This window comes from Suncus etruscus, chromosome 20 (assembly GCF_024139225.1).
Source record: "Suncus etruscus isolate mSunEtr1 chromosome 20, mSunEtr1.pri.cur, whole genome shotgun sequence".
Taxonomy (NCBI): domain Eukaryota; kingdom Metazoa; phylum Chordata; class Mammalia; order Eulipotyphla; family Soricidae; genus Suncus; species Suncus etruscus.
The window spans coordinates 30926357-30940424 of NC_064867.1; the positions used below are offsets into that span (position 1 = coordinate 30926357).

General features: G+C 43.6%; 1 protein-coding gene across 1 annotated transcript; it reads left to right on the forward strand.

Moving 5' to 3' along the window:
- Positions 1-4: 4 nt before the first annotated feature.
- Positions 5-13327, forward strand: LSM3 (LSM3 homolog, U6 small nuclear RNA and mRNA degradation associated). Its single transcript, XM_049766559.1, has 4 exons — positions 5-62; positions 1899-2009; positions 4186-4281; positions 12957-13327. Exons 1-4 carry the CDS (start codon positions 42-44, stop codon positions 13035-13037), a joined length of 309 nt encoding a protein of 102 aa, XP_049622516.1. The 5' UTR covers positions 5-41; the 3' UTR covers positions 13038-13327.
- The last annotated feature ends 741 nt before the right edge of the window (positions 13328-14068 follow it).

Genomic DNA, 14068 nt, shown 5'->3' on the forward strand with positions numbered 1-14068 from the left:
CTTTTCCCGAGACGCTGGAAAAGGGCGCAAGGATTTGAAACATGGCGGACGACGTGGACCAGGTGAGTGTCTTGTACAAGGAATTGGGGTACAGTTCAGCTTCTGTTTTTCCCCCAAACTTGGCCCTGTTGGGTTTTGCAAATCAAAGTCTGGCTTCTTTCCTGGACGTGAGCACCGAGCCTACCTGTGTCTGCTCTCTAGGTCTTTCTATGGGCCTTCCATTGCCTCCCCCCATTTTTTTTTTTTTAGATTTTTTTTGAATTTCAGATTTTTTTGCTTTTGTTTTCAGATTTTTTTGCTTCTGGCCCCCTAAAAGATTTAGATAACACCCGCCTTCAATGCAACTTTCCCATCACCAATGTCTCCCCAAAATTTTGATCCCTGGATGGAGCACTTGCTTTGCATGTTGGGGTGCGAGTTTGGGGCATTATGAGGTCCCCTGAGCACCCTGTGTGTCCAACAAACAAAACAGATCTCCCCCACCCCCCAAAAATCAAGTTTATTTTTGTTTTTTTGGATTTAAGTAACATCATATTTGGGTTACAGTCATAACCAGAACACTCCCCTTCACCAGTGTAACATTACCCCCTTCCCCTTCCTATCCCTTCAAATCAAGTTCTAAAGTCGTCTTACCTTGCTAAGTTTTTTCCCATAGAATGTTATCTGTTCATATAACATACATGCTGCTTTGTTTAGTACTTTTCTTCCCCCCAAGTAGAGTGCAAATTCTTGAAGAGCAGGAGTTTTGTTTCCTATTTTGCTCTGGAGGAGGAGTATAGTGCAATGTTTATTGAATGAATGAGTTGGATAATGGGGAGATTTTTTTTTTAAATAAATACCACAGGATGAGGTGCCAGAACGATAGCACAGCGGTACAGTGTTTGCATTGCATGCTGCTGACCCCGGGACTGACCTGGGTTCAATCCCTGGTGTCCCATGTGGTCGCCCAAGCCAGGAACAATTTCTGAGCACATAGCCAGGAGTAATCCCTGAGCATAATCGGGTGTGGCCAAATAAAATAAAATAAACACAGAACGGAAAGTCTGAACTGGATATCCCAGATTGAGGCAGAAGAAGTAGTTGTGCTGCTTGTGTATATCCTTAGAGGTTTGTAATAGTATGTGTCTCACTCTGACTACAGAATGCTCCTGGAAGGAAGGGGCAACTTCTGTCTCCAGTCTTTCATCTCTGGTTAGTTCTGCTAAACCACAGCTTCCAGATGGAGTCCCCTTGAAGTCAGGGTTTATTTTATTTTTTTCCATCTAGTTTTTATTTGTTTCTGGGCCACACCTGGTTGTGCTTGATTTATTCCTGGCTCTGTGCTAAGGGATCACACCTGGCAGGGTTCTATATGGCGTGTGCTGGGGATTGAATCTAGTCAGCCAAGTGCAAGGGAAGTGCCTTATTCATTATCTCTCCAGCTCTTCAATCGGCCTTCTTTGTGATCTGCTAATATATAATCATATGGGTGAGCACTTTATACTCAACTTATCCTGTGCTCAACTCATAATCAAACATTAACCGTTAGCATTCCAACTAGTGTATGGTAAAGATACCAATGAAACGCTTCTCAAATGCTGAGATGATGCTCAGGTAAGAGGCTTTATATAGTGACCTTTAGAATGGCCCTTAGTACCCTGAAATTGGATCAGAGTGTGGTAGCTTTTTTCTGGGAAACCAATTACACCACCATTGTTTCAGTGTATAATGTGGTATGTCTGTGCTTCAGAACTTTTCTATTTGCTGGGAAGTGTTCTAAGCCAACACAGATGTCAGCCTTCTTACCACAGAATTAGGCAGATGCAATTCTTGGCCGAGTAACTTGTCCACTGAGTAACAGTGATACAAGCACAATTTTGTCCCTAACACTATATTACTAAATCAGTGTCTTTTATCAGCAACAAACTACCAATACTGTGGAAGAACCCTTGGATCTTATTAGGCTGAGCCTAGACGAGAGGATTTATGTGAAAATGAGAAACGACCGAGAGCTTCGAGGCAGACTGCATGTAAGTAATTATATAAAACTATAGTAAATCAGAATATCTCCTTTTCATTTTTCCCTTACCCCATGTACAAATATACAAATGTGGAGGACTATTTTGAATATAAATATAGGGCACTAGAAAGTCATCTCCACTTCTATAAGCCAACTACAATTACATTCTAATTTTTATTTTGTGTTTTTTGGGTCACACCCGGCAGTGCTAAGGGGTTACTCCTGGCTCCATACTCAGAAATTGCTCCTGGCAGGCATGGGGGACCATATGGGACGCCGGGATTCGAACCGATGACCTTCTGCGTGAAAGGCAAACGCCTTACCTCCATGCTACCTCTCTGGCTCCTCATTCTAATTTTTTAAAATTTTTTTTCTCGGGCCCGAAGAGATAGCATGGAGGTAAGGTGTTTGCCTTTCATGCAGGAGGTCATCAGTTCGAATCCCGGTGTCCCATATGGTCCCCCGTGCCTGCCAGGAGCAATTTCTGAGCATGGAGCCAGGAATAACCCCTGAGCGCTGCCGGGTGTGACCCAAAAACCACAAAAAAAAAAAAAAAAATTTTTTTTCTCATTTAACAAATTGCTTATGAAAATATTTTTCTTCTGTTCATTTGTGTATATTTCTCCCATTCTTTTTGTTTTGTTTTGGCCACAGCTGGCGGTGTTCAGGAGTTACTCATGGCTCTGTGCCCAGAAGTTGCTCTTGGCAGGCTCAGGGGACCATATGGGATACTGGGGATCAAACCCTGATCTGTTAAGCTATGCATTCACTCTGGCCCTTCCCCCACTTTTTTTCTTTTTTGTTCTTTTTCCTTTTTTTTGGTTTTGTTTTCGGGTCACACCTGGTGACACTCGGGGATTTTTCCTGGCTATGCACTCAGAAATTGCTCCTGGCTTGGGGGACCATATGAGATGCTTGGGGTCGAACCACAGTCTGTCCTAGGTTAGCGCGTGCAAGGCAAACGCCCTACCGCTTGTGCCACTGCTCCAGCCCCTCCCCTATTCTTTTCAAATGCATATATGAATGTTCTTCTGTGGAAAAAACTAAACAACACAGCTACATGAAATAAAATGGGAGACCTCTTTCTTTTCTGGATAACAGTTAAAATGAGGTCTCAGATCTTTTCTGTATATTCCTTTTGTGTGGTTTATGCAAATCCACATTTGCATAGTCTATGTACCGTACAGTATGCATCTATGAAGGATAAATGAGATACTGATATCTTTTTTAAATACCTTTCTTTTTCACTTTATTTTTTTTTTTGGTGGAGGGGCACAACCAGCCACACTTGGGTTATTCCTGGCTCTGTGCTCAGAAATTGCTCCAGGCAGGCACAGGGGACCATATGGGATGCTGGGATTCAAACCACCTTTGGTCCTGGGTCAGCTGCTTACAAGGCAAACGCCCTACCGCTGTGCTATCTCCAACCCCACTTTTTCACTTTTAATAAAAATCATTGATATGAGTGCATGTAAATATTGTTTTGTTTTGGTTTTTTTTTTTGGGTCATACCCAGAAGTGCTCAGGAGTTAACTCCTGGCTCTACACTCAGAAATTGCTGGAATTTGAACCACCATCCTTCTGCATGCAAGACAAACGCCCTACACCTCTGTGCCATCTCTCTGGCCCCCAATTTTAATTTTTCTTGGTACAGATTATACACAATTCTGAGTGTGCCATATACAACTAGTCATAATAAAGGTGTGTAGATTATTTTCTACTTTTCACTGGGCTGGGCACAGGAGATCAGTGGAATGCCAAACCTGGGTGATCAAACCTGGGTTGACTTTATGCAAGGCCAGTGCCCTAGGTGCTATATATTGGCCCTTTATATATACTATTTCTTTGTATGTTACTTTGCATATACTTGTAAATATTTCTATAAATTGGTCCCTTAAAGTTCTATTTAGTCATAAATACAGAAATGCTGTTTGTTTCTTCTCTTCTGTGTGCATTATTGTTATTTGCCCTGAAGTTACTAAACCTACTCTGAAGTAGATAAAAGAAATGTTGAGCATTAATTTATGCAGCATAATTTTCATTTACATGTACAAGTTTTTGGCTTACATATTGTGTCCTAAATAATATATTTTATAACAGAGCCATTTTTGCTTATTACAGGGCTTGTTTTATTGCTTTCTACATTTGATTATTAAATATCTTGGTCCCTCACCATCCTCCTTCAGGCATATGATCAGCATTTGAATATGATTTTGGGAGATGTGGAAGAAACTGTGACCACTATAGAAATTGATGAAGAAACGTATGAAGAGATCTATAAAGTAAGTCATTACATCCCTTCTCAGCATCCATCATCAGCTTAATGCTTATTAATGGAAAACCAGTAAAGTTTTTATCATGGCACTCTTCTTATTTGATAATTATTCTGGACTCAGTAGAGAGTAACACAAAGACTAGGCACTTTGGGCAAATTTGGACCAGGCTCTTTTCTTTTTTGCTTTGATTTTGGTGGTGCTCAGGACTTCTCACTCTTTGGCCAGGGATCACTTTTGGCTATGTTTGGGGCACTATATAAGATGTAGGGATCAGGGCCGGGAAGGTGGCGCTGGAGATAAGGTGTCTGCCTTGTAAGCGCTACCAAGGAACGGACCGCGGTTTGATCCCCCGGCGTCCCATATGGTCCCCCCAAGCCAGGGGCAATTTCTGAGCACATAGCCAGGAGTAACCCCTGAGCATCAAACGGGTGTGGCCCAAAAACCAAAAAAAAAAAAAAAAAAAAAAAAAAGATGTAGGGATCAAACGGGTCAGTAGCATGAAAAGCAAGCACAATAGCCCCTGTCCTATCCCTTTGACCCTATGTTCTTTTTCTTTTTGTTGGGCAGCGGAGTGGGTCATAGCTAGGAGTGTTCAGGGATCAGTCCTGGCTCTACACTCAGGAATTACTCCTGACAGGCTTGGGGGACCATATGGGATGCCAGGGATTAAATCCAGATCAGCCTCATGCAAGACAAGCACCCCACCTGCTGAATTCTTTCTGTGGTTCTAGTGTTCTCTTTATGTGAATTTAATCTTTTAATATTTAATAGAATCTTAAAATTTTTTAATAATAAAAACATCAGTGTTTATATATTTTAAATTATTTTTTTGTTTTTGTTTTTTGGGCCACACCCAGTGACGCTCAGGGGCTACTCCTTCCTGGCTGTGTGCTCAGAAATTGCCCCTGGCTTTGGGGGGCCATATGGGATGCCAGGTATCCAACCTGAGGTCCATCCTAGGTCAGCCATGTGCAAGGCAAATGCCCTACCGCTGTGCTATGGCTCCGGCGTCAGTATATTTTTATAAATTATACCTTTCTGTTTTCTAAAACAAGAAATTTAGAGTTATCCTTGCTTCAATATTTGCATTTATTGAGGGCATCTAATTAGTTTTTGAAGATATTTTTGAAGAAAATATGCCTCACAGAGAGGAGATAGATAGTTGGAAAAAGGAGTATTTTTGTGTGTGAAAAACCTCCTTTGATGCCAAACTCAATAAGTGGTGGTTTTGTGTCTGTCTGTCTGTCTGTCTGTCTGTCTGTCTGTCTGTCCAGGGATCAAACCCAGGTTGGCCACACGCAAGGCAAATGCCCTAGTCACTGTTCTGTCGCTCCGGCCCCAAGTAATGGTTTGTTAATGCAGTGCCAAATCTTGTTAGTTGAAAACTCACTAGTATTTCTTGCAATTCAGATGTTTTTTTTTAATGTATGTAAGACTTTGTAATATCAAGTGCTGGTTCTTCAGAATAATCACTCAGCTTTTTTGTTCATTTTGTTGTTGTTGTTGTTTATTGTTTGTTTTATTTGGGTGGGGTACACCCAACAGTGCTCAGGTTACTACTGGCTCTACACTGGCTCAGAAGTAAAAAATCCTGGCAGGCTTAGACAGAGGATTGAAATTCAGTTCTGGTGTGTACAAGAAAATGCCCTATCTGTCGTACTATTACTCCAACCCCTATTTTGTGTTTTTTTTTTTTTTTTTAATCATTTCCATTAGTATCCCCAGTGATCTCATTCAAGAGTCTGAAGCCTTGAGAAGCTAGTCACACCCTTCTTGAGCATCTGGGTTTGAATTGTGGGCTCAGGGGTCCGAGCTGCCAGAATCTGTCTTGATTCCCTTGTTTGCCAGTATGTAGTTCAGCACATTGCCTAACCTGTCAGCAACTACATTTGCTTGTCTATGAAAGAAGGAGAGTGGATCTGCTTCATACAGCCATGGGAGCTTATTCAGAGGGTATGTCAAAAGCCTGCAAGGAACCTGGAGAGATAATACAGTGGGTAGGGAACTTGCCTTGTACATGGCCGAACTGGGTTCAATCCCCAGCCTCCCATATGGTTCCCTGAGCCCTGGCAGAAGTGATTCCTGAGCATAGGAGTAAGCCCAGAGCACTGTTGATTGTGACCCAAAAAGAAAAAGGAAGGAATGCACGTCTCAGGTTAGTTACAGCACATAACAAGCATTTGTGTATGAGCCATTGCCTTTGTGCTTCTGCTGTACCCTGACTCTTCTCTAGTCATTTCCTTATTCGTTTGCTCATTTTCTTTCTTGCTTTTTTGGTTTTTGTTTTGGGGGCACACCTGGTGGGGTCAGGGGTTACTTCTGTCACTGCACTCAGAAATTATTGGCAGACTTGGGGGACTATGTAGGATGCTGGGGATAGAACCTGGGTTAGCTGTGTGCAAGGCAAAAACCCTACCTGCTCTGCTGTTGCCTGTGGTCATAAGGTTTTGGGGTTTTCTGGGGTATTTTGTTTGTTTTGCTCCCTTTTATACCCAGCAGTGCTCAGGGCTTGCTTTTTGTTTTATGCTCAGTAATCACTCCTGGAAGACTCATTGTAGAATGGCTGCATGCAAATTAAATGCCCTCTCCACTGTACTATCTCTCTGGCCCTGTCTGTTCCTTTTCATCTTATGAATTAGTTGATGGCAGAAGCTATGAGAATAATCTATTTTCTATGGTGCTTTATTATCTATAAGCGCTTGGGGTGTTAGAATATGGGGCAGGGAAGGTGAATATTGTTAGTTTGAAAATAAGCATGGATAAACAATTGTAACATTCTGGGGTTGGATAGATAGTTCAGCGAGCAGGGTGCTTACCTCACCCGTGACTAACTGGGATTTGATCCCTAGTACCCCCATACAGTTCTCCCACCTTTGTCAGGAATGATCGGTGAATGCAGAACGAAGAGTTAACTCCTGAGCACCACTGAGTGTGTCCAAAATACAACACAAAAACTCATCACATTCTAAGAATTTGTTACTGCCCAGTTTCAGCTTCTGCTGTATAACTTGCTAGATGGTTTTGTTGGGCTGTTAATATTTAGCCTTTTTATTTATTTGAGAATATGCGTTTTCCTAGCTTTCATAATATAATATGACTTATTACATAAATCATAGATCTATGTAACTAACATATATCACAGATCATATATGTGGTGTGTAAGTCGATCGGTTGGCTCTCTTAGTTGAATAAAGAGAAGAAGCTCTTAGATACTGTTCAAAACATCCTGAAGCCTACACTAAATTATCTTTTTAGTAGAACATAACTGTAAATTTCATCTTAGAGGGAATAGTTTGTCCTAGGATAAAAGAAAAAGAAATAATGTTAGGAGAAAATTACTTACCCAGGAAGAAAAGGAACCAAATACCTGCTAGCTACGAGGCTCCAGCGACTAGCATGATTTTCTATCAGTCAGCCTTCAGGACCTGGAGTGATAAGTCAACAAGTAGGGTGCTTGTCCTGCATGAGGCTTACCCTGGTTTGGTCCCCAATATTGCATATGGTCCCCTGAGCACCTCCAGAAATAAGTCCTGAGTACAGAGGCAGGAGTAATAAGCCTGAAGTATTTCCAGTGTGGCCCCAAAACAGGACAACAATAACAAAACTCAACCTCCAATAATAGTGTCATTAGTATTATTGCTATTTTCTAGCTGAGGAAGTCTAGTACAGTGAGGAAGAAATATGGAAGGAATTTCAATCCCTGGTTTAATTGGGTTTCTTAGGAATTCTTTATCGGCACTGGTGGACTCAGAGCAGTTGATAACAGAATTGGTAGGTAGTGGAAGCTTAAAAGTTAGTAGGATCATGTAGCAGTCTTCTAGAAAGTTGGTGGTAGACTGATTTTAAGAGAATGTCATAGAATCAAGGCTCCTATGATTAAGGGCTTTTAAATTTTCATTTGGAAAAGTTCCTAGTACACAGAAAAATTCCAGGTACCTTGAATTTGAAGCATGAGGCAAAATTTTTACAACATAGGTTCCCAGATTGACCTGCCCTTTCTATAAAAAGTATCAAGGCATCACTCATTGCTCCCCTGGAAATCTTCAGCTAACATAGCTCCTTATTTGCAAGCAAGGTTCCCACCTACCCCCGATTATTTCAGTGCCCTCTAGGGGGCGGTATTGCTCAAGAAATTCTGTCTTGAAGATAGTATTGCCGTGAGCCCTTCTCTGGGGAAATGATTTGTAGCCTGGTCCACTACATAGTTACAGTTTGATCTATGAAGAGGGGTGGGGAGGTAGGAGAGACAACACTCATATGTTGAAGAACTGAAAGTCCACCCTTAACAGACAGACAGACTAGCTCATGTCAGTAAGATCATGTTAACAGGAGTGACTTGCCACCAAATCTGTTTCTAAAGATGTTTTCCCTGAAGTCGGATCTGGGGTCTGACTGCTTGCGGTTTATTCCAGGTGTTTGGACCTGAGAGGTGGGTCACTAATCCCCAACACCATCTCACTCTAGTTGGGGCTAAGGACTTCTTTTGGGCTGCTAGGAAATTGAGTTAGAAAATCAGAAAATGGTGGGCCAGAGCTATAGCACAACAGGTAGGGCACATGATCTGCTGACCTGGGATTTGATCCTTGGCCATATGGTCCCCTCAACCTACCAGAAGTGATTTCTGAGCACAGTAAGCCCTGAGCACGTCAGGATGTTGCTCAGAAATCAAAAAGAAAAAAAAGTAAAGAACATGAGAAAAGAGTCATGGAGAGAGAAGGGGACAGTCTGAGAGGCATTGTACAGAGGATGATCGGGACCTTGTAAAACTTGGAGGTACCAGGGTAAGCAACATTTGTCAGGCGGTGGGTGTCTCCATGACAGTCTTGAGGGATTTTGTTTGTTATTGGACCAAACCCAGCCATGTTCAGGGATCAGTCCTGGCAGGGCTGGGGGGACCAATATAGTTCTCAACAAAGACCGAATGAACCCAAGTTGGCCATATACAAAGCAAGTGCCTTACTCCTGTACTATCTGTAGGAAATCTTTCCAAAGGGCCTGGTATTAGTTGTTTCCTCCCATCTGTCTGTGATTCTATCTCATTTCCCTCTAAGAACATCATGTACAAGAACATTCTTCATATTTGGAGACAGGACAGGCCAAGTGGGAGTGAGAGATTCTGAAAAGTATTTCTTGGAGGGCGGATGGCATTTCTCATGCCTGCTCATCTGTAGACACAGCCCTGCAGAGCCCAAGCCTGCTCTTGGGTGGCTCTACATCTTTCTCTGCTCATGCCAGTGAGTGGGAGAGAAAGGCAGGAAGTGCTCGGGAACCAGGCCTGAACATGTCCCTTGAACTCAGATTTTTAGGGTGATAGCAGCATAGCCAGTTTCTAGGGAGCCTGTAAGATAGATAGCAGTTTGGGGTGTACAGAGGAAAGAAGAGAAGGGATTCCCATAACAGGTGACAGAGTCCATTGCAGTCTGCTCTGGCCTTCAGATAGTCCTGGGTGCTTGTAAGCTGATGGTTTAAAAAAAAATTCTATCTCCAGGGAAAAAATCTCCAGGGTAAACTTAGTCCTTTCCCTGGATACCTGATAAGGTGGAGTGGCAGCTGTTTCACTGGATAATGATTTCTGGTGCAAATGGCCCCGGGAGGGGAACTGGGAGCTTTTCATGAAGTGAAGGAGGGCCAGAGGGCCAAGTGCTCTCAGCTGGGGCCCTAGTGAGTGGGTTTGACACTGGGCTGGTAGAATAGAAGATGGGGTCCCGGTGAGTGGGTATGATATTAGATAGAATGCAAAGGGTGCCCTGGTGCTTGTGTATAATACTGGGGGCCAATGGATGGGGCTCTGGTGAGTGAATGTGATGGGGGCCCGGAGCTGAGTTAGCTTTCACTAGAGAAAAGACCTTGGCATTCTGCGAGCTCTCCCACTGAGAAATTCCTGTGTTGGCCTGCAAAGCTGTGGACTCTGGCTCAGTGCGATTTTTTTTTTTCTGTCACCTGATTGCTGTGATAAACAACAAAAGTGTCACTCCCAGAACACCTTCAGGCTGAGGAGCCTACAGACCCAATGCTCAGCCGAGGTGCTCAAAGGACCCGGCACTCTGTACGGGTGACTCTTTTACAGGGATCACCACTTCAGTGATCCCTCACTTCAGTGAAGGAACAGGACTTTCTCTCAGCCTCTACTGAAGCTGAGTGCAAGGGAGCTTGTGTCCACAGAAACTCCCTTTTAGAAAAATGATTGAGAGGGGCCGGAGAGATAGCACAGCGGTGTTTGCCTTGCAAGCAGCTGACCCAAAACCTAAGGTGGTTGGTTCGAATCCCGGCATCCCAGATGGTCCCCCATGCCTGCCAGGAGCTATTTCTGAGCAGATAGCCAGGAGTAACCCCTGAGCACCGCAGCTCAGGTGTGGCCCAAAAAAAACATGGATTGCATGGCTGACCCTAGATCAGACATACCCCATGCAGTGTTTGAGGTCATGCTAGAACATTGTCATTATCTGGAATTCAAATTTGACCTGTGTTTGCTACATCTCACGACTCTAAAGGGGACTGCTGAAATTAGGGCCTTCTAATTGCTTCTAATTGTTTAGAAGATTTCAATCCTCCACGGAGCTGGTAGCTCAGCTGAGGCTTCTTTAGCTACACACATTTGTTTTTCTTAGGAATTCATTAATTTGGACCAGTCGTCTCTTCCGCTGCCTTGGGCATTAACTCACCTTCTTCACTTCAGTCAATCCCACCTACCTCGAGGCCAGTTTCTAAAATTTTGGCTGGGAAGGGGCCAGCCAAATGTGGCTTTTAATCTAATCTTTCTGGTGTGTTTCTCCAGCATTTCTTCCCTACTGTCTTGTCAGCAGTTTGGTGCCATAATAAACACTGGGCTTTCCTAACCCTGTGAATTCTTATAATTTCTGCCTGGGAACCAGCTTACTCTTGCCTGAGCTTAGACTGCCCTGCTAAAGAAACCAAATGAACGTGAAAATTCCTGACACCTGCTTTTTCTGAAGTCTTCCCAGTGCCTATGGATTTGGTTTGGTTGGCTGTCCTTGTCCTTCACATGCAGGAGCTTCACTAAAATTCAGTGTCTGTCCCTTGCCCCTCTGTCGTCGTGGCTTGTAGGATGCCTCACCCACATAACAGTTCTGCAGTGTGTCATGTGCTGGGTGTAAATAGGCAGGCTTAAAATTCATTCAATCCTCTGGTATTATCAAGAACTCCCTGGAAGGGCTGGAACGATAGCACAGTGGGTAAGGTGTTTGTCCTGCATGTGGCCTACCTGGGTTCAATCCCTGGCATCCCATATATAGTCTCCCAAGCCTGCCAGGAGTAACCCCTGAACGCCAATCGGTTGCAACCCCAAAACCAAAAATAAAAGAATGAGTTTCTTTGCAAATAGCAGAGACTTATTCCTCATCTTGAACATAGAAACTGTAGCAAGTTTCCTTAAGGATTCAGGTGGGCTAAGGGCTTCGGGAGAGAGGAGATTTGACTTACCTAGAGTGTTGCAGTCCAAACAGGGAACCCAGAACATGTGCTGGAGTGGACAAAAGCACCTGAACTACATGGCAGGAACCCAGTGCTCTCCAATACAGTATACTCCTCTGGTTTGTTTCTCTGGAACCCTGACTAGACAGGGCCTCTCAAGAGATGGTAGAAAGCAACCTGTGATCACCGTACTGCAGTCCACAAAAATTCCAACACTGCAACTAATCTCTCTAAGAATAAACAACCACTGTTTTCTCCTTCTATAAGCTGTTTTGTAATAACACACCCTTGCTTTGGGTTTGCAAAGCGTTCCTTTGGTGGGTGTATATAATAAACTACCAGCTACTGTGTGGATAAGTCATTACTTTTGCTTTGCCTATTTCTGCCCTTTTGACAAGTCCACGCACACTCGGTTGGGCTCAAGGATGTTTTGGCAAGAGTCTGTTGGTGGGGGGATAAGTTTCAGTTTTCTGTAAATTGGGAATTTGCAGGAAATCCGGCTCCTGGTTTGTTTGCTTTAAGGGTGCATATGTATGTGCGATTTACTGCTTCACACCCTCCAGTTCCGCATTAGATGGAAATTCTTTCACACAGGTCAGCGTGGTAGCTTTCTCCAGGTTCCAGTCAGATGTTGCTTCTAGCTTGTGTTTTCCCCCTGGTGTCCATTGGGGTAGGGGCCACCCTGAGGGGCAGTCATGGACTTAGATCATTTCAGGCCTTCCTGACACAGGAAGTGTTCAGACACAGCCCTGGGGCTCTGCTTACACAGAGGCACAGAGCCTAGTCAAGGTGAGGACCTGGAAAAGGAAAAAAATGATTCTTTTTTTATTTTTAACTTTTATTTATTGGTTGGTTGGTTGGGCCACACCCATTGGTGTTCAGGGGTTACTCCTGGCTCTGCACTCTGAAATCACCCCTAGCAGTTTGGGGGACCATATGGGTGCTAGGAATCGAAGCAGGTCCCTCCCGGATCAGCCGCATGCAAGGCGAACACCCTATCGCTTGCTATCTCTTCGGCCTAGAAAATTGATTCTAATGAATAGCTGTAGGCTCTGTACTCATCCTTGATACCCAGGAAAACAGTTCCTAGATCAGTTCTTTCTATGACAGCAGTAAGTGATGGGGCTTTCAGTCCACTAGAGTTACAAGGAACTCATGTTTGTTATATACTTTTAGGTTTCTTTCATACAAGGAATACTACATACGAATCTAAAGGTGTTCTATTTATGTGTGTGTTTTCTCCCTTCTAGTCAACGAAACGGAATATCCCGATGCTCTTTGTCCGGGGAGATGGTGTGGTTCTCGTGGCTCCTCCGTTGAGAGTTGGCTGAGACTGTGTGTTCCCTGTACGGTTGGTTGCCTCCATAGATGTAGAAGATATGCAAAAGAGAAAATGGTGTGAATTTTCATATGAAGAAATGGCCACGGCTGCTTCTGTCCTTTAAATTCTTAAGCTAAATGGCATTTTAATTTTTCTCCAAGCCCTAGCAATGATTGTGCTCACCAAGATGAGAAATTCTGTTTTCAGGAGTTGATATGCTCCAGTTCCTTTTTCATTTTTTATTTCTTTTTCTTAAATTAAAGATGTTCCCTTTTTACAAAAAAAAAAAACAAACAAAAACTGGTCTCCTGTCTCGTGAATTTTTTAAAGTAAGCACACATCTTGTATTTCCCTTTTTATTTATGGTTGTAATGCACCTAACATTGAAAACATCAGTTTTGAGTTCGGAACTAGGGTATTTTGGGGGAGGGGAGGTTGTGTTTATTTTATTTTGTTTTGGGGCCACACCTGATAGTACTCAGGGGTTATTCTTTTTTTTTTTGTTTTGTTTTGTTTTGTTTTTGGGCCACACCCGGCGGTGCTCAGGGGTGACTCCTGGCTGTCTGCTCAGAAATAGCTCCTGGCAGGCATGGGGGACCATATGGACACCGGGATTCAAACCAACCACCTTTGGTCCTGGATCGGCTGCTTGTAGGGCAAACACCGCTGTGCTATCTCTCCGGGCCCTCGGGTTACTCTTGGCTCTGTATTCAGAAATCATTCCAGGCAGGCTCAGAACCATATGAGATGCTGGGGATCAAACTTGGGTTGGTCCCCGGTCAGCTGCATGCAAGACAATGTCCTATCTGCTGTGCTATATAGCTCCAGTCCTGAGAACAACTGTTTCGTGGATCTTACTTCCAATCTTCTGGGCGGCAGTTTAAAAGACAGGATAATCGTGCTGACGAAAGAACACATGTATGAGGCTGGAGGGGTGCAGAACAGCATACTAGTGCCTGTCGGGTAAGTGGGAACCTTGGGGGTCAGTCACGCTGGGATATGAAGAAGAAAGCAGTCACTGTCAGCTAGCTGTCAACCAGT